Source organism: Alligator mississippiensis, chromosome 4, assembly GCF_030867095.1.
Source record: "Alligator mississippiensis isolate rAllMis1 chromosome 4, rAllMis1, whole genome shotgun sequence".
NCBI classification, from domain to species: domain Eukaryota; kingdom Metazoa; phylum Chordata; order Crocodylia; family Alligatoridae; genus Alligator; species Alligator mississippiensis.
This window is the reverse complement of record NC_081827.1, coordinates 114,197,105-114,219,954: the sequence shown is the minus strand read 5'-3', so window position 1 is coordinate 114,219,954 and position 22,850 is coordinate 114,197,105. Positions and strand designations below refer to the sequence as shown.

The 22,850-nt window shown below is 48.4% G+C and overlaps 1 protein-coding gene and 2 long non-coding RNA genes across 5 annotated transcripts in view; 2 read left to right on the top strand and 1 right to left on the bottom strand.

The window, feature by feature from the left end:
- Positions 1-14,594, bottom strand: part of AMN1 (antagonist of mitotic exit network 1 homolog) — a 69,876-nt gene extending 55,282 nt beyond the window's left edge. The window contains exon 1 of one of the 2 annotated variants that reach the window (XM_006271179.4): positions 14,451-14,594. In XM_006271179.4, the coding sequence (XP_006271241.1) occupies positions 14,451-14,491 (41 nt within the window). In that variant the 5' untranslated portion in view covers positions 14,492-14,594. The remainder of the gene's footprint in view (positions 1-14,450) is intronic. The other variant, XM_019489366.2, reaches the window with a different exon arrangement.
- LOC109283620 (uncharacterized) overlaps positions 14,589-22,850 on the top strand; it is a 40,401-nt gene continuing 32,139 nt past the window's right edge. For both annotated transcript variants that reach the window (XR_009461780.1, XR_009461781.1), the window contains exon 1: positions 14,589-14,670. This is a non-coding gene — a long non-coding RNA (uncharacterized LOC109283620). The remainder of the gene's footprint in view (positions 14,671-22,850) is intronic.
- On the top strand, positions 16,423-22,842 carry LOC132250163 (uncharacterized). Its single transcript, XR_009461782.1, has 2 exons — positions 16,423-19,850; positions 21,903-22,842. It is a non-coding gene; the product is annotated as an uncharacterized LOC132250163 (long non-coding RNA).

Here is a 22,850-nt window from a genome sequence, read left to right as displayed (position 1 = left end):
ATTTAAACCTTATTAAATAACTAATATCTATTTTAGTTTGCTTAAACAACTATATAGCTTAGCTTTAGTTAATATTTTGTTTTAACTTTTATATTAGATAATTATTAATGTAACAGTTGGTTAAATATAGTACAAGAGAAGTGGTGCGTATGCAAGAGCTATGTTATGTCTGGTATGTTTGGAAAGAGGTAATGAAAGAATAAACAGTATGTGTGGAAATATATATATTGAGACAGTCTATCTTGTACTTCAGACTAGAAGAGTAGAAATAGCCTTTTGTGGTTTAACAGCCAAAGATTACAACAATGTCCAAGATCAGCAGTTGAGGATTACAAAATATAAGATAATGTTTTGTTCCAATGGCTGAAGAATTGCAGACAACAAATGGACAAATTGCAAACCACAAAGCCAGAAGTGTCTGCCAATCATAACATCACAACAGAAGAGGAAGATGATTTTATCATCAATGGGACATGACACAGCAAGACCCATAGAATTATATGGGGAGCAATCACTACAGGTTTCCCTCGATTTATGTGGGTTCTACATATGCGTATTTGATCGTATGAGATCACCCTTTTCCTACTCAAAATTTCTTATATGCGAGGTAAATTCACTCTTATGTGATAAGGGCTCCATTTGTCCCCATGCACCCCAGCCCCTGGGCTGTGCCGTACCATGGTGTAGGCAGGTGGTGTCAGCTGCTCCCAGGTCTGCTGCAGCAGCTGGGGTGAGTGGGGAGAAACAGAGCCCCTGGAGGTTCGGGGCACAGTGCAACCCAGTGGTTACAGGCAGCTGTCGTCAGCTGCTCCTGCAGCTGCTGCAGCAGGAACTGGGGTGAGCAGGGAGAAGAGGAGGCCCTGGGTTGCAAGGCGGCAGGAACTGTGAGTGGGTGCGGGATGCGAGACCGGGGGTGGGGGTGGGGTATGGCTCTTGTTGCTACATGCCCCCCGGGAGGGCTGCGGGCAGTGAGGTTGCACCAGGCTCTTCCCGTGGGGTGTGGGCCCCTGGATCTGCATGCGGGATGACAGTAGGCTTCCACTGCAGGGTGGGGCTGGTGGTGCTACTGGGCTCTCCCTGGTGCTCGGCAGGCAGGTTGGGGGGCTATGGAGAATTTTGAAGTGGCAGCAGCCCCACTCCCAGTGCTGCCACCACTGCCTGCCTGGAGTGCCGGGAAGAGCCTGGTGCTGCTGCTAGCCTCAGTCTTGCTTGCAGGAATGAGACGGCAGTGCTATTTTCCATAGCCCCACAACCTGCCCGCTGAGTGCTGGGGAGAGCCCAGTGTTGCTGCTGGCTGCAGCCTGTAGCAGCAGCCTGCTGCTGTCCTGCGTGCAGATCTGGGGGCCTACACCCCACCAGGAAGAGCCTGGCGCAGCCCCCTAGCCTGCAGCTCTCCCGGGGAACACATAGCAGCAAAAGCTGTGCCCCCCCGCCCCCCTCCTCACCCACTCAGTTCCCACTGCTTTGCTGCCTGCTGCAACCCCAGGAGCTGCCAACAGGCTGCACCGCACCCTTTCCCTAGTCCCAGCCTTACTCCCTCCCTCCCTCCCCACTTTGGGAACATATCCCTATCTGTTCCATTGTAAACTGCATTCACTTTACGCAAATTCCATTTATGCACCATTCTCTGGGAACGTATGTACCGCATAAACTGAGGGAAACCTGTATAAGGATGAACAAGAACAAGAAGACTTTGGGTCTATCTTGTGTGAAAAGAAGGAGCATTGGAACGCATCTGACAGGACCCAGCTCTGCCCTCGTAGTTGGCTTGGCTGGCCACCAAGCTAATTCGAACAACTTAAGGATTGGTAACATCTTAATACTTGCAGGACTGTCTGTATGTTTGTCTCTATGTATATCAAACAGTTGGTTGGGTGTGTATGTAAGTGAGTATGTGTGTGTGAATGGGACACCGCTTTTTACTTTTGTCTTTTTGTTTTTATTTGTAATAAATGCAGTGTTGTGCTTTATCCCAATATCCTGCTTATTTTTATTTTAAACTGTATGCCGTGTGTGTGCAACACGATGAAGGAGGGAGTAGGGCAGGGGCTGGAGGTGCTGCCCAGCCAGAGCGGTACATGGAGCCTGGGGCCAGGGCATGGAGCAGGACAGAGCCATAGGCGGCTTGTCCAGGGAGCAGGGGGGGAAGGGCAGCACCCAGGCACTGCGTGCACCCCCAGGGGGGGCATGGGAGGCACATGCCCCCCAGTTTTGTGTGTGGGCGGATGTGGGCTCTCTGCCCTGTTGCCTTCCCCTAGGAGCCCTGCGCTGGCCAGATTGCCATGGCAAGGTGCCCCTCACCTGCCTGACAGCAGCAGGAGTAGTGTCGGTGTGTTGTGCCCCCTTGCTGCTGCCAGGTGGGCAGGGGGTGTGCAGCCAGTGCAGGGCTCCCAAGGGAAAGGCAGTAGGGCAGGGAGCCCCAAGCCTGCATTCACCCCCTCTGCTTAGCTCTTCTCCAGCCATGCAGCTGGTGGGCAACTGGGGGAAGGGTGTGAAAGAGGTGGATATATCTTTCTGTTTTGAAAAGATGGTCACCCTAGGTGTAGACCATGCATAGGCCTGTGCAGGATGAGCAATGGGTGACAAACAGCGCTATAACTGAATCAAACACATGCTATCTAAAGCATAACCAAATCGCAGGAAGTGTGGATGTCAAGATTTTCAGGAAACCCAAGTCAAAGCTGCAGAAATATGACTGAACATAAAGCCAAGGGCCTGTATTCTAAATACTCTGTATTACAATTGCATCCTAAAATAATAATAACTAAGGTGACCAACTGTTTTAACAGTTATTTTGCTATAATAAATATAACTCTGCTAACTTGTTCAAATGATTATAGAAACAAAGGCAGCCTTGAGGATGGAAAAAGCAAAGCATCCTTTTTCAGGCCACAGTTAGTAAATAATTGATCAAGGCCAAAGGGCAAGCCATAAGAGAAGATAAGAACTCTTTTGTTCTGCTCTCTCAAAAATATAAATTTCAACTGATTAACAAGATCTTGATTAAAGAATACCAGATGATTAACAGACCAGGGTCAGATGACCTAAAAATAAAGTGTCTTAGTTAAGGTGTTTGAACCCTTGACACCTTCCCGGGGTCACTAAAATCTGGTTCCACCCAGTTCCAAAAGTTCCAGTGAAACAAAGACATTTAAATAAAAACAATCAGATATCAATTATTAGCATGTCAAATCAACCATCTGTAAATATTGGACATGGGACCAGTGACACACCAGACCTTTCCCGAAGCTCGGCAGAAAAAAACAACTCAGCAAGCCCCAAGAAAAGCAGATGCCTGGCCAAGAGACCTGTTCTTCCTGAAGCCAAGGCTATGTAAGCATTACCTTTGTTGGTACCAAAAAGTCTTTGCTATTGTGTATCCTAATAAAGCTTTCGAACTGTGACTGGAATGGTTTCACTGATCAATTAATCTCACTCCTAAAGTACTCCGGAGGTAATCCAGGCCCGGATCAAGCCCACCGATTATTACCCCATGGTCCTAGTCCATGTAGGTACTAATGATGCGGCCAGGAGAACCCCCGATCACCTGATGGCGGACTACTGTGCTCTGGGTGGCGTGCTGAAGGAGTTCGGTGCCCAGGTGGTTTTCTCTTCCATCCTACCAGTGACCGGACGAGGAAGACGGCAGGAGAACTGCATCAGAGAGACCAACTGGCGGCTTCGGCAGTGGTGTCTCGAGGCAGGCTTCGGCTTCCTGGACAATGACCCGCACATCACGACGAGGGACATGCTCAGCTGGGATGGGCTTCACCTGTCCCCCAAAGGTAAGCGTGTGTTTTCTACTAGGTTGGCGGATCTCCTCCGGCGGGCTTTAAACTAGGCTCATCGGGGGGAGGGGAGTACGAGGGCAGGGGAAGCTGTGGACCACTAAACCATGTGGCACCCACAAGGACAGCCCAGCCTGAAGAAGGAGAACATTGGGAACCTGAAAGCCATGGGGAGGCCAGCACTACAGAACAGGTAAGAAACAAGAAGGTAAGAAACAATGGGCCCCATGGGACTGGGAGCGGGGGGGCAGCAAAGGCACCAGTCGCAGGGCTCAAGTGCCTATATACTAATGCTAGGAGCATGGGGAACAAGCAGGATGAACTAGCACTCCTGCTTGCACTAAACACATATGACTTAGTGGGGATAACGGAGACCTGGTGGGATTCATCCCATGACTGGGCGGTACATATTGAGGGCTATAGACTGTATAGAAAGGACAGGTCGGGGAAGAAAGGGGGGGGGGGGGTTGCACTTTATGTCAGTGAGCAATATACATCAACCCTCATCAAAACAGAAACCGAGGTTGAGGAAGTAGAAGGATTGTGGGTTAGGCTACATGGGGGGCAAGGAGAAAGGGATTTGGTGGTAGGGGTCTGCTACAGACCCCCGCACCAAGGGGAAGAAATAGATGCGGGGCTCCTGAGGCAACTATCGGAGACCATAAAAGCTAAAGAGGCGGTAGTCATGGGGGACCTAAACTACCCGGACATCTGCTGGGAGACGCAGACAGCAAGGTCCCATCGCTCACGCAGGTTTCTAACCTGTGTACAGGACCTCCACCTGACACAGGAGGTGCATGGTCCCACTAGGGGGAATGCCATACTGGATCTGGTATTGGCAACGGGAGATGACATGATAGGGGACCTCCAGATCGGTAGCCATTTGGGAGACAGTGATCACCTTATATTAGAATTCAACATAAGACGGCGAGTGGGTAAGGTAAGTAGTAGGGTGAAAGTGCTAGACTTTAGGAAAGCTGATCTCAATGCACTCAGGCGATTAGTCAAGGAAGCACTGCAGAGTAGGAGTTTTGATGGGATGGGTGCCCAAGAAGGGTGGCTGTGCCTAAAGGAAACGATCCTTCGGGCACAAAGCATGACGATCCCCGAGCGAGGCAAAAGAGGGAAAGGGGCCAGGAGGCTTCCATGGCTGACCAGAGAAATCCAGGGCAGCCTAAGGGCCAAAAGGGGAGCACATAAAAAGTGGAAACAGGGTGAGATCACTAAAGATGAATATACCTCCTCTGCTCGTGCTTGTAGGGAGGCAGTTAGGCGGGCCAAGGCTACCATGGAGCTGAGGATGGCAACCCAAGTAAAGGACAACAAGAAATTGTTTTTTAGATATACTGGGAGTAAAAGGAAGGCCCAGGGAGGAATAGGACCACTGCTAAATGGGCAGAAACAATTGGTGACAGACAGGGGGGACAAGGCTGAACTCCTCAACGAGTTCTTTGCCTCAGTGTTCCTAAGCGAGGGACACGACAAGTCTCTCACTGGGGTTGTAGAGGCAGCAGCAAGGTGCCAGACTTCCATACGTAGATCCTGAGGTGGTGCAGAGTCACTTGGAAGAACTGGATGCCTTTAAGTCAGCAGGCCCGGATGGGCTCCATCCGAGGGTGCTGAAGGCACTGGCCCACGTCATTGCAGAGCCACTGGCGGGAATATTCGAACGCTCGTGGCGCACGGGCCAAATCCCAGAAGACTGGAAAAGGGCTAACGTGGTCCCCATTTTCAAAAAGGGGAGGAAGGAGGACCCGGGCAATTATAGGCCGGTCAGTCTCACCTCCATCCTTGGTAAAGTCTTTGAAAAAATTATCAAGGCTCACATTTGTGAGAGTCCGGCAGGGCAAATTATGCTGAGAGGAAACCAGCATGGGTTTGTGGCGGGCAGATCGTGCCTGACCAATCTAGTCTCTTTCTATGACCAGGTTACGAAACGCCTGGACACAGGAGGAGGGGTGGATGTCGTATACTTAGACTTCAGGAAGGCCTTCGATACGGTATCCCACCCCATACTGGTGAACAAGTTAAGAGGCTGTGATGTGGATGACTGCACAGTCCGGTGGGTGGCAAATTGGCTAGAGGGTCGCACCCAAAGAGTCGTGGTAGATGGGTCGGTCTTGACCTGGAAGGGTGTGGGCAGTGGGGTCCCGCAGGGCTCGGTCCTTGGACCGATACTCTTTAATGTCTTCATCAGCGACTTGGACGAGGGAGTCAAATGTACTCTGTCCAAGTTTGCAGATGACACAAAGCTATGGGGAGAAGTGGACACGCCGGAGGGCAGGGAACAGCTGCAGGCAGACCTGGATAGGTTGGACAAGTGGGCAGAAAACAACAGGATGCAGTTCAACAAGGAGAAATGCAAAGTGCTGCACCTAGGGAGGAAAAATGTCCAGCACACCTACAGCCTAGGGAATAACCTGCTGGGTGGCACAGAGGTGGAAAGGGAACTTGGAGTCCTAGTGGACTCCAAGATGAACATGAGCCGGCAGTGTGACGAAGCCATCAGAAAAGCCAATGGCACTTTATCGTGCATCAGCAGATGCATGACAAATAGGTCCAGGGAGGTGATACTTCCCCTCTATCGGGCGTTGGTCAGACCGCAGTTGGAGTACTGCATGCAATTCTGGGCGCCACACTTCAAGAAGGATGCGGATAACCTGGAGAGGGTACAGAGAAGGGCCACTCGTATGGTCAAGGGCCTGCAGACCAAGCCCTACGAGGAGAGACTAGAGAAACTGGACCTTTTCAGCCTCCGCAAGAGAAGGTTGAGAGGTGACCTTGTGGCTGCCTTTAAGCTCATCACGGGGGCACAGAAGGGAATTGGTGAGGATTTATTCACCAAGGCGCCCCCGGGGGTACAAGAAACAATGGCCACAAGCTAGCAGAGAGCAGATTCAGACTGGACATTAGGAAGAACTTCTTCACAGTTCGAGTGGCCAAGGTCTGGAACGGGCTCCCAAGGGAGGTGGTGCTCTCCCCTACCCTGGGGGTCTTCAAGAGGAGGTTAGACGAGTATCTAGCTGGGGTCATCTAGACCCAGCACTCTTTCCTGCTTATGCAGGGGGTCGGACTTGATGATCTATTGAGGTCCCTTCCGACCCTAACATCTATGAATCTATGAATCTAACCACAAGTCAAATCAAGGGGAACAGCGGGGGTTAGTGCAAATCCAATCCTGGCACTCAGGGGGTGGCACCAGGCCTCACGGCCTGATCTTGGAACACAGAGCCAGGCAGGGGTGATGTGGGGTCCTGATTCTGATCCCAGGGCATGGCGCCAAGACTGGGTACAGGGTTGGACAGGGGCAGTATGAGGCTTGATCCCTGCATGCAGGGCTGGTGTAAGGCTTGATCCTGGTGCATGGGGCCAGATGGAGCCCTTTTAGGGCCCAATCCAGGTGCACAGGTCTCAATCCAGACTGCAGACCTGCCCTGCCCTACTCATCTGGCCTGTGGGGCCAAAAGCTTGAGCACCACCGAACCAGAATATGCTCAGGTAAGCCTTTTGATAATAAGGCCCGTTTTTATGAACCATGAACTCTTTGGCCATCTCTGCTTGTTTTTTCATCCCCTCCAGAGGTAAGACTGAGCAATCTGCTGTTCAGTTAGAAAACAGCTACCCAGCAAACCATTAACCAAATTCCACCAGCAGCAGCAGAGGTTATAGGGCACTTCCTACCACCAACAAGGGATGAAGCAGATGGAATATGTGTGAGTTACCAGAAGGAAGAAGCAATGATGGTTGTGAAATGACTAACAGGGAGTGGATTGGGATGGACGGGATTTTGTACATGAAATAGTATAGAACTGATGGATTTTAGGAACATGGAGACTATTGAAGTGAGTGTGGTCCCTTCCCCCCCAGGTGGTAAAAGTATTTTACCCAAGGAATCAGGGGTGTAGGTTGGTCTAAGGACATAGGCAGACAAGATTCTTTGGGTAAATACAATATCTTTTATTGGGCCAACTCAAATAGTTGGAAAAATTCTTCTTAGCAAACTTTTGGGCACAAACTCCCTTCATCAGGCTGAGGAAACATCTGCAGATGGTCTGTGCTCTTCCTGGAGTGGTAAAGCAGCCAGAGGCCAGTATGTATGCAAGAAAGCCAGTCAGTTAAAATGTAAATTGAAGTGGTCAGTAGGTGAGAGACAGATGGGGGGAAGGGGAGGGATTGGGAAGTGGGGACTGAATGTAGCTGTAGTCAAAGAATTAGAGACAGGAGAGTTGGTGAAAGATCCAGGAATGCTGATGGTTGTGTTGTGGGATGTTGTAATTGTAGGGGTGGTGGAGATTTTTTGGCAGATTTTACATTTCTTTGTCCCGGCATGGTCTGGATCCATTCAGTGTTTTTTGGGATGTAGGAAGTTTGCTTCTGGTAATGAGGTTGGCAAGGTTCGGTGTCATAGATTCATAGATTCATAGATGTTAGGGTCGGAAGGGACCTCAATAGATCATCGAGTCCGACCCCCTGCATAAGCAGGAAAGAGTGCTGGGTCTAGATGACCCCAGCTAGATACTCATCTAACCTCCTCTTGAAGACCCCCAGGGTAGGGGAGAGCACCACCTCCCTTGGGAGCCCTGGACCCTCTCCAGGTTATCCGCATCCTTCTTGAAGTGTGGTGCCCAGAATTGCACGCAGTACTCCAACTGCGGTCTGACCAGCGGCCCATAGAGGGGAAGTATCACCTCCTTGGACCTATTCGTCATGCATCTGCTGATGCACGATAAAGTGCCATTGGCTTTTTTGATGGCTTCGTCACACTGCCGGCTCATGTTCATCTTGGAGTCCACTAGGACTCCAAGATCCCTTTCCACTTCTGTGCCACCCAGCAGGTCATTCCCTAGGCAGTAGGTATGCTGGATATTTTTCCTCCCTAGGTGCAGCACTTTGCATTTCTCCTTGTTGAACTGCATCCTGTTGTTTTCTGCCCACTTGTCCAACCTATCCAGGTCTGCCTGCAGCTGTTCCCTGCCCTCCGGCGTGTCCACTTCTCCCCATAGCTTTGTGTCATCTGCAAACTTGGACAGAGTACATTTGACTCCCTCGTCCAAGTCACTGATGAAGACATTAAAGAGTATCGGTCCAAGGACCGAGCCCTGCGGGACCCCACTGCCCACACCCTTCCAGGTCGAGACCGACCCATCCACCATGACTCTCTGGGTGCGGCCCTCTAGCCAATTCGCCACCCACCGGACTGTGTAGTCATCCACGTGACAGCCTTTTAGCTTGTTCACCAGTATGGGGTGGGATACCGTATCGAAGGCCTTCCTGAAGTCTAAGTATACGACATCCACCCCTCCTCCTGTGTCCAGGCGTTTCATAACCTGGTCATAGAAAGAGACTAGATTGGTCAGGCACGATCTGTCCGCCACAAACCCATGCTGGTTTCCCCTCAGCATAATTTGCCCTGCTGGCCTCTCACAAATGCGAGCCTTGATAATTTTTTCAAAGACTTTACCAAGGATGGAGGTGAGACTGACTGGCCTATAGTTGCCCGGGTCCTCCTTCCTCCCCTTTTTGAAAATGGGGACCACGTTAGCCCTTTTCCAGTCCTCTGGGACTTGGCCCGTGCGCCACGAGCGTTCGAATATTCCCGCCAGTGGCTGTGCGCTGATGTCGGCCAGTGCCTTCAGCACCCTCGGATGGAGCTCATCTGGGCCTGCCGACTTAAAGGCATCCAGTTCTTCCAAGTGACTCTGCACCACCTCAGGATCTACGTATGGAAGTCTGGCGCCTTGCTGCTGCCTCTCTACAACCCCAGTGAGAGACTTGTCGTGTCCCTCACTTAGGAACACTGAGGCAAAGAACTCGTTGACGAGTTTAGCCTTGTCCCCCCTGTCTGTCACCAATTGTTTCTGCCCATTTAGCAGGGGTCCTATTCCTCCCTGGGCCTTCCTTTTACTCCCAATGTATCTAAAAAACAATTTCTTGTTGTCTTTTACTTGGGTTGCCATCCTCAGCTCCATGGTAGCTTTGGCCCGTCTAACTGCCTCCCTACAAGTACGAGCAGAGGAGGTATATTCATCTTTAGTGATCTCACCTTGTTTCCACTTTTTATGTGCTCCCCTTTTGGCCCTAAGGCTGCCCTGGATTTCTCTGGTCAGCCATAGAAGCCTCCTGGCCCCTTTCCCTCTTTTGCCTCGCCCGGGGATCGTCTTGCTTTGTGTCTGTTTGAAGGCTAGGATTGGTGGTTCTGGGAAGATCTCTTTGAGAATTGGGTCTCCTTCTAGTATGAGTTGCAACTGTTTGAGGATTTTCCGTACAGGTTCCAGGGAGGGATGATATGTCATAAGCAGTGGTGTGTGATCCGGGGGTGGGGCTTTCTTCTGTACTACAGCAATTCTTCACATGGTATCCATGTGGCTGTTTCAAATTTCAAAAATTTCAAAATTAATTCCCCCCAAACCCTCTCCACCTGTCTCTCACCTTCTGTACACCTCAATTTACATTTTAACTGATTGGCTTTCTTGCATACGTACTGGCCTCTGGTTGCTTTACCACTCCATCCAGGAAGAGCACAGACCATCTACAGATACTTCCTCAGCCTGACAAAGGGTGTTTGTGCCCAAATGCTTGCTAAGAAGAATTTTTCCAGCTATTTGAGTTGGTCTAATAAAAGATACCAGATTTACCCAAAGAACAGGCCGAACAGAATAGGATGCAGTTTAACAAGGATCAGTGTCATGTTTTGCACCGGAGGAGGAAGAATCATCCACACTCCTATAGCCTGGGAGGTACCACTCTTAAGTAGCACAACTGTGGAAAGGGATCTCAGAGTTGTAGTCAACTCTAAAATGAACATGAGTCACCAGTGTGATGAGGTAATAAGTAAAGCTACCCACACCCTTTCTTGCATAAGTAGGTACATCACAAACAGGTCTAGGGGTGACACTTCAGTCTATGTCGCATTGGTCAGGCTGCAGCTGGAGTACGGCATCCAGTTTTGGGCACCGCACTTCAGAAGGGATGTGGATGGCCTGGAAAGGGTTGAGAGGAGGGCCACTTGTCTGGTTGAAGGCCTACAGAAAAAACCCTATGTGGGTTTTTCTGAGAGGTGATCTCATGGCCGTCTACAAACTCATCGGGGGGGGGGGGTGGGGAGCAAGAAATAAGGGATACAATGTTTACCAGGGCGCCTGTCAGGGTAACTAGAAATATGGCCACAAACTGGAGAGCAAATTCAGATTGGACATCAGGAAAAAATTCTTTACAGTGAGGGTTGCCAAAATATGGAATACGCTTCCAAGGGAGGTGGTGCTGTCCCCTTTCTTGGAGGTATTTAAAAGGAGATTGGATAGACAACTGGTTGGGGTCATCTGACCCCAGCACTCATTCCTGCCCAGGGCAGGGGGTCAGACTCGATGATCTAATAGGTCCCTTCCAATCCTAACATCTATGAAACTATGAAACCTTTGTTTACCCAAGGAATGTAGCACACTTCACTTAATGAAATGAAACAGTGTTGAGGGTGTTCCTCAAATTTTGGCAGTACACTGTTGTACTGTTTTATCTTGTAAATTCTTCAGAATCTTGGCTTTTCCTTGTAATCTGTCTCTCTCACAAGATAGTAGGGTTTTTTTCTTCTTTAAACCAAGGAGTTTTATTGGATCATTAATCTTTGCTTGAACTGAACAGAATGCCAGAGACACAAAACAGTCTGGAATTTCATAGCATGTATTGTTACTGGAACTTCATTATTATCACTCATTTATCCATTTCCCTTATCCTGGCAGAGAGCTGATACCTGGCCTTTTGCTGGGAAGGGAAAGCCATGCTACAATAATGACCACATTAATTTTGTGAGCAGGTGCAGATACATAACTCTTTATGGTGATTTTGCAATAACCTGAGTATCTAAGTATTTATTTGTTACTGCTATTTCCGCTGACTTTCAGGTCTGACACAAACCATAATAGATGTCCCCTTTCTGGGATCAGACAGGAGTTGTGTTGTCTTAGATAAGCACAGCATGCTTACAATACTTCTCTTTAGTATTCTGCCCTGAAAGAAATTTGGAATGGCCAGAAATAAACATGGCAACAACTGAGTTAGGAACATGCATATGTTACCCAAGTTTAGCCATTTTCACTGATCTGAGTGGTCCAAATTCTGACCTAGTCCAACTTAATGAAGGAAATCATTAACTCTTTCCCTGATTATTGATTAGTTTTCCTAGACATGGACCTGTAGAGCCATTAGATTCAGCCATAGAGCCAGAGGACTTTGGTGACACATTAGTGGCAGGTTTTGTTCTGAGGTGTGTTCTTGGTGTTCAGGTTGCTTGCATCTGTGCGCTCTGGGAGGCCAGTGTTAGCAAGCGGCCTCCTGGAGCGCAGGTGCAACACAGGAAAAAATACTTACATTCATTTTTAGTGGCAAAAGGTTTAGAGAGATTTATTGTACGTTCAACAGTATGTTAGCTGCTTTGTTTAGCAATTAGCCCAATTTTAGAACTGGCTGGGTCAATGATAGCAATGTTGTGTGTAAATTATACTCTCCTAGGTTAATATAAAGAAACTGGTCTTGGGAGTATTTCATACCCAAAATACCCACGTTTTTGTGCCAATATTCAGCTGTACTTTTGCCTAGACATCCATCTTTACTTCTTCCCTTTGCCAAATTCATGCCCAGCCCCTTTGGTTTTTATATCTCAACAACCATCCTCATTAATTTTACTTTGCTTCTAACACTCCTTTTTTGTACCAGCTTCCCTGCTTATTAGCCCGTTCTCACTTTTCTATCTTTCATCATGTCATTCAGAGGTCAGCAAGGCCTGTTCTTCCCAAGCTCCCTCACAAAGCCTTAGCTCAGTGGTTCTCAACATGATTAGACTCGTGGCACCTTGAAGATGTCAGCTCTTAGTTTCCACTCTTTGTTTTGCCTACAGAAAAAAATAATATAGCAGTTTTTCTATTGCAAAGAACTCAGAAAGACCAAAACTATAGATTTCTAGTTGAAATCTCTAGGTTTATCTTGTGAATTGTTTGTAAACCTCACAGTACTAAAACTGCGTAGCACTCCATAACACCCTTGAAAGGATCTTGAGGCAGCCCAGGGTATGGGCACCCTGGTTGAGAATCTCTGCCATAGCTTAACCACAGCTTTGCATAAAACTGATGTCCCAATACCGTGGGATTTCACCTGCACCTGGGCTAGGCAGTGAGGAGAGCTGGGCCTGTGTTGGAGCCAGAGGGCACGGAGAAGTAGTGGCAGGGAAAAACTGCTGTGGTGGCAGTGGCCAGGAGGGAACACAGCTCTGAAAAGCTGCCAAACCCTGTCCTAAAACACAGGCACTGTGGGGTTGTAAAGCAGCTATGAAAATCACCAGCCCACATGCTAAAATCTCATCTCACTCCCAGAACCATGGCGAAAATTAGAAGTTAAGCAGATATTCTCATTAAAACCATGTCCTTTCACAGAAGAAGGACAAGCAGAATCCCAAGAGTCTGCATGAAGGGTTTCCTGTATCTTGTTAACCTGGATGTCTTTAAAGCCAGGGGAAACATCCCGGGCTTGTTCCCTGTGCAGAAGCAGATGCCTGCAGCACTTCTGAAATCTGGTAGCACATGCTCAAGTGGGCACTCGCTGGTTATCCTAGCTCCTCAGAGTCATTCAAGGGCCAGTAGACACTGTCCAGTGTGCTCTGCTTGGTGTCCCCACTTTGTGCACTTGTTATAAACCTGTGGCCCTCACTCCCACCCGTTTTGTTATCATTTATACCAAGGAATCAGTGACATGCCTTCAGTGGCCCCCACCACCAAGGAGGGCTTACAGTTTTACTTGCTGGGCTCAGGCCAGGGTGGGCAATTATTTGGGCCCGAGGGCCACATAGGGAGTCCATAGGGATCGTATTTTGCCTACCCCTGACCTTGGCTCACGCTTCCCCAATGGCATATCAAAAGGCCTATACAATCCTACTGGGGAGGGGGGGTGAGGGAGGGAGGGCAGGAACAAGGGGTGTGTGTGTGTGTGTGTGTGTGTGTGTGTGTGTGTGGTGTGTGTGTGGGGGGGGTAACAGGCTGCTATTTAACACGAGGGGGCCCCGCTGGGCTGCCTGGTCCCACTGGCAAACAGGGCACACAAAGAGCCACTATTCTGAAGACAAGACTCTCGAGCATGAGGCGAGGGCCCTCACCTGGCTCTGTGACCTGGGTGAACGGACTAACCCGCAATCCACCCATTCACTGCAATTAATGAGGGATCAGTGCAATTAATGGATCAGAGACATTAAACAATGAATTATGTATGTAACGCGTGTATGTTGATGCACTTATGCGGGCACGAACGCCTCATGCCTCCAGAGGCTGCAGGGGTGACCACCTGCAGGCGGCCATGACGGTGTTAGCAGTGAGGGGGGTGGCGAGCGTCAGCAGTGGCCGATCTCAGGGGGTGCATGTGTCACCAATGTGTGTGGGGGTATGTGTGTATGTGTATCAGTGGCAGAGTGTGTGCGTGTGTGTGTGTGTACATGTGTGCTAAGTGCGTTTCGTAAAGGACCTGACAGCACACGGAAGACCCCCGCCCCGCCCGTCCCTGCCCCACCGCAGGTGGCACCGGTTGAGGATCACTGGGCTCAACCCCCGCCCCCGTGCAGGGGCCTCAACGTCACCAGCAGCGCCCCCTCCCCTGCGCAGGGCCCCGGGGCGGGGCGGCACTCACAGGTCGAGCAGGAGGCGGACACCGCTGCCGGACTCCGCCATGGCCCCAGCCACGGCCGCTTTAGGGACCACCCGCCATTTCCTGCCCCCCGCGCAAAGCGCTGAGGGATCAGAGACGCGCCGGCGAGCCCCTCCCCCCGCTGTGAAGCGGCGGTTGCTGGCGCGAGAAGCCGCGCGGGTCTCGCTGGGAGAGCACCGCCCCTCGCACGCCGGGGCCCGAGGTGAGGAGATTGCAGAGACGCCCTCGGGGCGGGCGGCATGCCGGGAAATGCAGTCCCGGCCCCGGGCAGCGAGGCTCGCCGCGGCGCGGACCGGTAGTCACTGCGCTGCCTCTGCCCGCACCGGTCGGCAGCACCGCGAGCCCGGGGGCTTTTTCTCTGGAAAGGGAGGCACCGGCATGCATCCACTCGTACACATACCCGTGCACGGACATACATACACACATGCACCCGCCCACTCACCGACCCACATGCACGTGCACACACACATGCGCCCACCCACATAAGGTGCGCTTGCAGACATGTGCACCCACCCATACATGTGTGCATGCACGTACACGCGTATACACACATGCATGTACACACACGTGCCCCCCATATGCAGGCACACGCACGTATATGCATGTATGTACGCACACATTTATTCACACCCACCTACACATACATGCATGCATGTACACACACATGTATGTATCCACCCGCATGTGTACACCCGCACACACCCACACACATGAATGTGTTGGGGAAAACTTGTCCCCGGTTCGTTGGGCGAAGGCTCAGACAAACAGACTAATCAAAGTTAAAAAGAGAACTTGGTTTATTAGAGAATGTATTCTGGACAGACTCATACACAACTGGAGAATTGTGAAGAGGTCTGACCCCATACAATAGGGGAGGCGAGTTTATACAGAAAATATGACATCATAAGCACAGCAACAGCATACACCGATCAGGATTTGCCATGACTTTGATAGTAATGCGCATGCTTCTACTTATTTTTAGTATAGCAGTGTTAGTTTTTCTGGTTTCTTCTGGCATGTAACCACAGGGTCACTTCCCGTTCTGGGCTGACTCAGCAGGCCAGTATGTGACCTGCTTGTAGCCAGAATTCCTTCTACACTAAGTTTCTGTTTTTACTGGACTAGGACAGGATTGTTCCAGTTTGCGCTAGCCTAGCAGTTTTGGGTCATGTCCCTTAACCTCCTCATAGCTTAAGCTGCATGCGTGATCTGCTCGCTTATACTTCATGGTGGCTCGGATCCATTTTTGTTCCCCTTCAAATGCACATATGTACACATACACTGCCTCCCAGACATACACGCATGCATGCATCAACATACACATACATGCACCCACCCACATACACACTCACACAGATACACGCCTTGCTCTAACATTTAAATAAAAAATTAACAGTGGTGTGTTTGAGACAGAACAGTGGGTACCCATCAAAAGGAAAGTTTTATCAATATATATATCAGGAAAATAATATATTCTCCTACTTTAAGTGAGTTTGCATGAAATTGACCCTCAAAGTCTTTGTTGGGTCTTATCTGGATAGGACCCAGTTCAGTTCATCTTCTGTTCTACCCAAAGTTACCTTTCTTTCATATAGCTAGCATCTGTAGTAGCTGTGCCACTGAAAGTGCAAGTGTTTTAGAGCAGAGCTTCTCAACCTTTTTAGACCCAGGGTTCCCCTTGATAGACTCAAGGCACTACTCAATGAATCCAAGGCACCCCTTGAAAAATGCCAGCCCTTAGGTTTCGCTAGTGTTTTGACATAAAAAAGTAAGCATGCAATTCTTTTGTTGGAAAGAACTCAGAAAGACCCCAATAGGTCAGAATGTTTTTAACACTAAGGTTTGCTATTTGGATTTGGCACCCTGGTTGAGAATCACTGTTTTAGAGGCAGTCAGATCTTATCTGCATTAGGAGCATTTGTTCCTTTTTCAGTACTGGTGCAATTCAGTGGTGGTATTATATAAGCTTTAGGTTGGCAAGTCACAACTGCTTTAATCACTTTTTTGCCTAAACCTATGGCCTCCAACATTTTCACGGGGATTGGAGCTATTTTGGTGTAAAAAAAAGGTGCTATAGAGTTTTCCTTATTGGAGGGCTGCTTGCAGGCATGAACCCCCCCCAATAAACCTTTAAACTCTGTGTACTCCCACGCGAAGCCCAGCGCATGCCAAGAAGAGGCAGTGTGTTAGTTGAACCTGGCTCATCCAGCGTCTGTATAGATCAGACACTTCAGTGGGACTTTATCTGATTTAATCAGCTTTAGATAAAAAACATCAAAAAGTCTGACTGAAGCACCTGATCTATACAGACCCTGTGGAGCTGGGTTCAATTAACCTGTTGCTGCTTCTGGTAAAGCACTTCTCTCTCACCCCACCCCCATGTCTGTCAGCACCCTTTATTGCCTAAACTTAGGCTTTCACAGGTGTTGGAGTTATTTTGGTGTAAAAAAAAGTATTATAGAGTTTCTCTTATTTAGTCTAGAATTGTTTAACATCTAGTTCTGGGCAAGAGAGTCCAACCTGCTCTGCAGGCTCTGATTGCCTCACGGCCTTTCAGAATTTTTATGCCTCTGGTCAGACAGGAGGCGGCACTCAAAGCAGGAGTGGGGTTGAAGGCAGCTATCTTCCCATTGTCCCCTCCCTGTTACAACACAGCTGGTTCTTTAGAAATGGAGCTCTATGAACGGATGGGCCTCAGCTTGCGTAGCAACGGCTTGTGGGAGCTAATCCCTAAGAAATGCTGGAAGACAAAACCAATATGGCAAGTGTATGAAAGCCTTTTTTTGGGTGGGAAGTCTGATTGTCAGGAGGGGAAATTTTTTTGCGCGTGGAAGTAAATACATCATGGCTTTTGTAGGAGGGTACAGAAGGAGAAAACTTTATGGGGGTTATTTTGCTTAAGGAAAGCCAATGTCTTACTATCTTAGGAGAGGGAGATAGACAGTAAAGACACAACAAATGGACCCTTCCAAAAATGTCACTGATTGGGAACTGGTTCATGATTGTGTGAAGTGCTGTGGCTCTGAAACCAGGGGATGGAGTGACAACCCAGCTCAGCACGTCAGACAGTGGGATGGGGAGGGAGTGCTTGCACCCATGCTTTGGGTATCCCAGGGGCTTGATGATTTGTGGCTAGGGGTATTTGCACCTTCTGCTTTCTCATCTCCCCTAAATGGGGTTTCTATCAGCCTACAAAGGACCAAAGGGTGCCTATACATGGGCAGGGAGGCTGCTCCGATGCACTGTAATTCCAGCATGTCGGAGTAGACTCGATTAATTGAGTCTGCGGGAGTGTGACAATAACTATGCTCCAGCAGCCTCTTGCATCTCGTGTATCAGCATCCCTACACTTCAAAATGGTGGTAGGGGTGCCTTATCTAAAGCTCGCCACCACTTTGAAGTGCAGGGACGCTGATGCGTGAGACACTCCAGGCACTTTAATTAGAGTGGCTCCAAGGGTGGTCAAGTAGGAGGGAGGGCACCGTTCGTTTCATAGATTTCATAGACATTAGGGCTGGAAGGGACCTCGGAAGGTCATTGAGTCCAGCCCCCTGCCCAAAGGGCAGGAAGTCAGCTGGTGTCATAGGATCCCAGCAAGTTAAGCATCCAAATTTCTCTTGAAGGTGTTCAGTGTAGGTGCTTGGACCACCTCCGATGGCAGGCTATTCTAGACCTTGGGGGCTTGGACAGTAAAGAAATTCTTCCTTATATCCAGCCTGAAACAGTCTTGCAGTAGTTTATAACTGTTCGACCTTGTCATCCCTTGGGGTGCTCTGGTGAACAAACGTTCCCTCAGACACTGGTGGTTACCCCTGATAAACTTATAGGTGGCCATCAGATCACTCCTGAGCCTGTGCTTTTCCAGGCTAAAAAGCCCCATAGCTCTCAGCCTGTCATCGTAAGGTCTGTTTTCCTGACCTCTGATCATGTGTGTGGCTCTTCTCTGGACTCTCTCAAGCTTCTCCACATCCTTCGTGAATTGTGGGGCCCAAAACTGGATGCAGTACTCCAGCTGCAGCCTCATCAAGGCCGAGTACAAGGGGAGAATGACATCTGGGGATTTGCTTGAGAAGTATCTATGGATGCAAGCCAGCGTTTTGCTCGCTTTACTAGCCGCAACATCGCATTGAAGGCTCATGTTCATCTTGTGGTCAATGGAGGTGAATAAGTTATCTTGCTGGGATCCTATGACCCCAGCTGACTTCCTGCCCTTTAGGTGGGGGGCTGGACTCAATGATCTTCCAAGGTCCCTTCCAGCCCTAATGTCTATGAAATATATGAAATCCCGCCCTCCATCCTTTCTAGGCCTTTCTTTTTAGCCTCAAGAGGTCTGCTAGATACCTGCAGAGCCGGGGCGGCTGCTGTGCCCTCTTGCTTCCTTTCCTCCGAGATGGAATAGAATTAGCTTGTGCATTGAGGATCGCTCCTTTGAGGAGCAACCACTCTTCCTGAACTCCCCTCCCCCTAGAGTCGTAGTCCCTTAGGGCCTCACTGACAAGCCTCCTGAGGTTGTCAAAGTCAGCTTTCCTGACGGTTGATAGATAGCTTTTATCAAACAAGCAGTGCAATGGAGCTCACTCATAAAAAGTGCCAGGAAAAGGAACAAAAAAGAGGAATCTAGTTACAGTCAGATTACTAGCCCACAGGAAAGAGACTGAAAGAGGCCCAGTAACTCCAAAGGGCAGTGACTAGAGGGGAAAAACATCTGCATATCACAGATAAGACCAAACTATTTCAAGAATTCTAATTTATGAAGAGCTCTCATGTCTAAAAGGAGTAGTTTCTTTTGGAGAAGTGAGTGAGTTTGTTGAAGCTGGAACACTTCAGAACAAAGAAGGATTATTCTGACCATTAGTTTTTACAGTGAAACTAAGTGGTGTTATATCCTACTACTATTAATTACTCTTTAATATAGTTGAGCTACACTATATTCTTGCTAACCTGGGTCTTTGCCTTATTTTTGCCAGGCTGAAAATAAAGGTGTTTGTAAATTTTGAACCCTTTGTATGAGCGTCTCTTGAAGAGAACCTGTTAGAAAACTTTAACAGGGTGAACAGGTGAAAAAGATTCAAATGGACCCTTGGATCATTCCAACCAATGTGAGAGATTGATTGATTAATTGACAAGACAAGATTAATAGTAAAGCATAATCTTAAGGGATGGGTCTTGAGTGCCATGAAGCGAAGCTGGCCAGGCTTGCGGTCTCATTTTAAGGAGAAAAACTCAGATATGCTCCTTAAAGGAGACAAACATGGGAAACCATGGGTTCCCCCTTCCAAACTGGCAGAGTTCCAGCCTGCAAGGGGCTGGGGGGAGCAGGAGGAAGGCATTCAAGCAGAAGGTGCCATGTGCATATGTACACCTGGAGATCTGCTCCTTCAGGTAAGTCTGGCGGAGTGGGGTGGGATGTGGGAGTGTTGAGGCCCCCATAGTGAAGGAGGGAGGGAGTTGGGCAGGGCTGGGGATGCTGCCCAATCCAGGCAGTGTGTGGGGCTTGGAGCCTGGGGTCAGGGCAGGAATGTAAGGCTGCAGGGCCCAGGCAGGGAATGGGATGGAGCCACAGGCGACAGTCAGGGCTCAGGCACTGCTTGGGGGGACAGGGGGCTGTGGACCCAGGTCCCTGGCCCCCTCTGGCAGGGCTGGAGATGTGGGGAGCTGTGGGTGTTGAGTGAGGGGCACTGGCAGGGCTGAGGGTGTTACAAAAGACCAATTGCCCAAGTCAAAAGCAAGACCTTATAAGGGGGATAAGGCAAAGTGCCGCGTTTATTGATTACATGAATTAGACATAGAGGTTCAGACACTCCATTCATACAAACATATACAAATCATCATGCACATCATTACACACAGGCACACACGTACACAAAACAACCATTCCATCCGTGCACATACATCAGATATAGTTACCAGCAATAGTTGCTCAACCCCGGCTTTTTGAGTAGATGATGATGTTAGGAGATAGCAGCTGGAGCGGGAATGAACAGACGCATCTGTGCTCTGGAAGAAATCAGTAGTAGTCAAGATGGCTTACCCCAACCCCGCATCTTTCAAATCCTCCTTTTATAGGGTTGTTTTTTTTACCAGTCTTTGTTCAGCATCTTGGGGTTTTTCCATGTTTTAACCGTTGTTTCGCATTCATCTTCTGCTTATCTCAACTCGAGGTAGAAATGGATATCTCAGCTTTGAAGTGTCCTTGTTGCCCATATGGCAGTATTCCTTCTCTCATTATCTCCTTTGTGCCCTAGGCTTCAAAGGGATTCTTTGGCCCTCCATTAATTAGTTTACTGGCTGGTAATTTACACATCTGGCACCTTGTTGCTTACACAAACGGTTACATCCTCTCTCCCTGTTTTCATGCAAAACTCCCATTCACTTATTATTCACCCCTTCACTCATACCCATCACATGCACAAGGCACACAAAGTTCATTTACATGTGTCAAACAATAGTCACTACAAAATGGAGCCAAGCAGTTGCTCCTTAAAAGACAAGGATAAAGTTATTAAGCTATATTAAAACATCCTAAACTAAATTCAATCCAGTTATTTTAGTTAACTTTATGCTACAAGGGGGCTGTGGATGGTGAGTGAGGGGCAAAAGCAGGGGTGGGGGAGGGTTCTGGGTGGGGAGCAAGGGGCAGGAGCAGGGGTAGGGGGCTATAGGTGGAGAGTGAGGGATTTGGGGGGTTTTGGTCAGATAATCTGTGACTTTTATCAGAGAATTTGTGATTTTTTTAAACAGAAAACCAGGATCCCTGCAAATCGTAATGTTTTAGCAGCTGCTATAGTAAATGCAAATTCATTCCTATAGGGACAGGGGTAATATTATCATATAAAGTAAAATTATGCAGCAACAAATGGACAGTGAACACAGTAGTAGTCAAGTTAAAATCACATCCATACATCTGTGTTATGTTGCATGCAGAAAAGCTGCTTTTAGCAGAAGATACAAAATAATTAAACTTTTCATTAATAACTACAAAGCTACATAATGTGTGTACACAGACACATCCTTGGCCTACATAAACTCCCATGGAATAATTGTGGTGACATGGAATAATTATGGTGACTTGAATTCACAAGTACAAAATCATATGTTCCAGTATGCATGTCTAAACAAGCGTCTGTAGGGTCAAGAGCGTGATACCAATCTTAGGCCATGTTCTATTACATATCCTTCCAGACTACTTTTCTTCTGTTGATTATTTTTTTAAGTTATTCACTTCCGAGACAGTACAGGAAATAACATGGATCCATTTTTTGAATGGATATATTGGATATATCTTTTGAACTTTTGCTTCAACCAGTGTTAGAATACAGGCCACAACAGTACTTTGCTCTTTGCTGAAGGTAAAATTAACTAATTTCCACCACGTCATTAACTGACGTTCTCAAGTGGATGCTGCATCCCAAACTATTTTCTTTGTTTCCTTAGGTAGAATCTCCTTCCTGGATGATGGCAGCTCCTGTTGTTTGAATCCATGCTTGGGTTTGAATGCATGCAAGCCCTAAGGAGACACTCACTTGCTGATTCCCTAGTGCTTGTACATTTAACTGGTCATCTAATTCATTGGGTATATTTACATGTGCTCCAGGGCTGTGGGGGGTGCTTTGATTAGAGAGGCTGTCAGGTATTCAGTATCTTGTGTATTCAGCATGCCATACTTCAAAATGGCAGCCGGGGCACTTTAACTAAAGCTTGTTCAATGAGCTTTAGTTAAAGCTTCACTGTGACAGTCAGGAGTTGTGCCTGCTTGAAGTGAAGTGCTTGCTGAGTGCCCCGTGATGGAGCAGGACCAGGTGTTTCCTGTTGTGTGTTTGTGGTTTGCAGAATGTATTATAGCTAAGAGGTTTAGTTAAAATTCAAAGAAAACTGTTATGAGAACTTGTAAGCAGGTAAGTAGTGGCGCAGCTAAAATTGACTTTATATGGTGTAACGCAAATGCTTGTACTGCTATTGGGTGGCTATATAAGGAAAGGTCTTCGTGTAAGATTGTGAATGGCTATGAGCCAACAGCGTAGCTTAGAAGGTTATACATTTGCTGGCACGTCCAGGAATTGGGGGAAGGAAGACACAGCATTGTAAAGGAAGCTACCATTTTGAAGATTGGCTGCTGACCTGGGTTTGGCAGGCTGGCGGATCTCAAGGAGCCTGAGGACCGAAAACCAGGGTCCTTCCCGGTACCCCTTGGACAGCGTAGCTCGGGGACGCCTGACTTTACTGAGCTTTATCAAGAGACTTGTCATACATCAGGCATCAAAGGGGACTGCCAATAAGTTATTGATGTGAAATATTACTGTCTGTTATTGTTGTCTTGTTTATACTATGCGTAGATGTGCGTATGTTAAATCAATAAACCTTTCTTACCTTTTCACTCCCAAC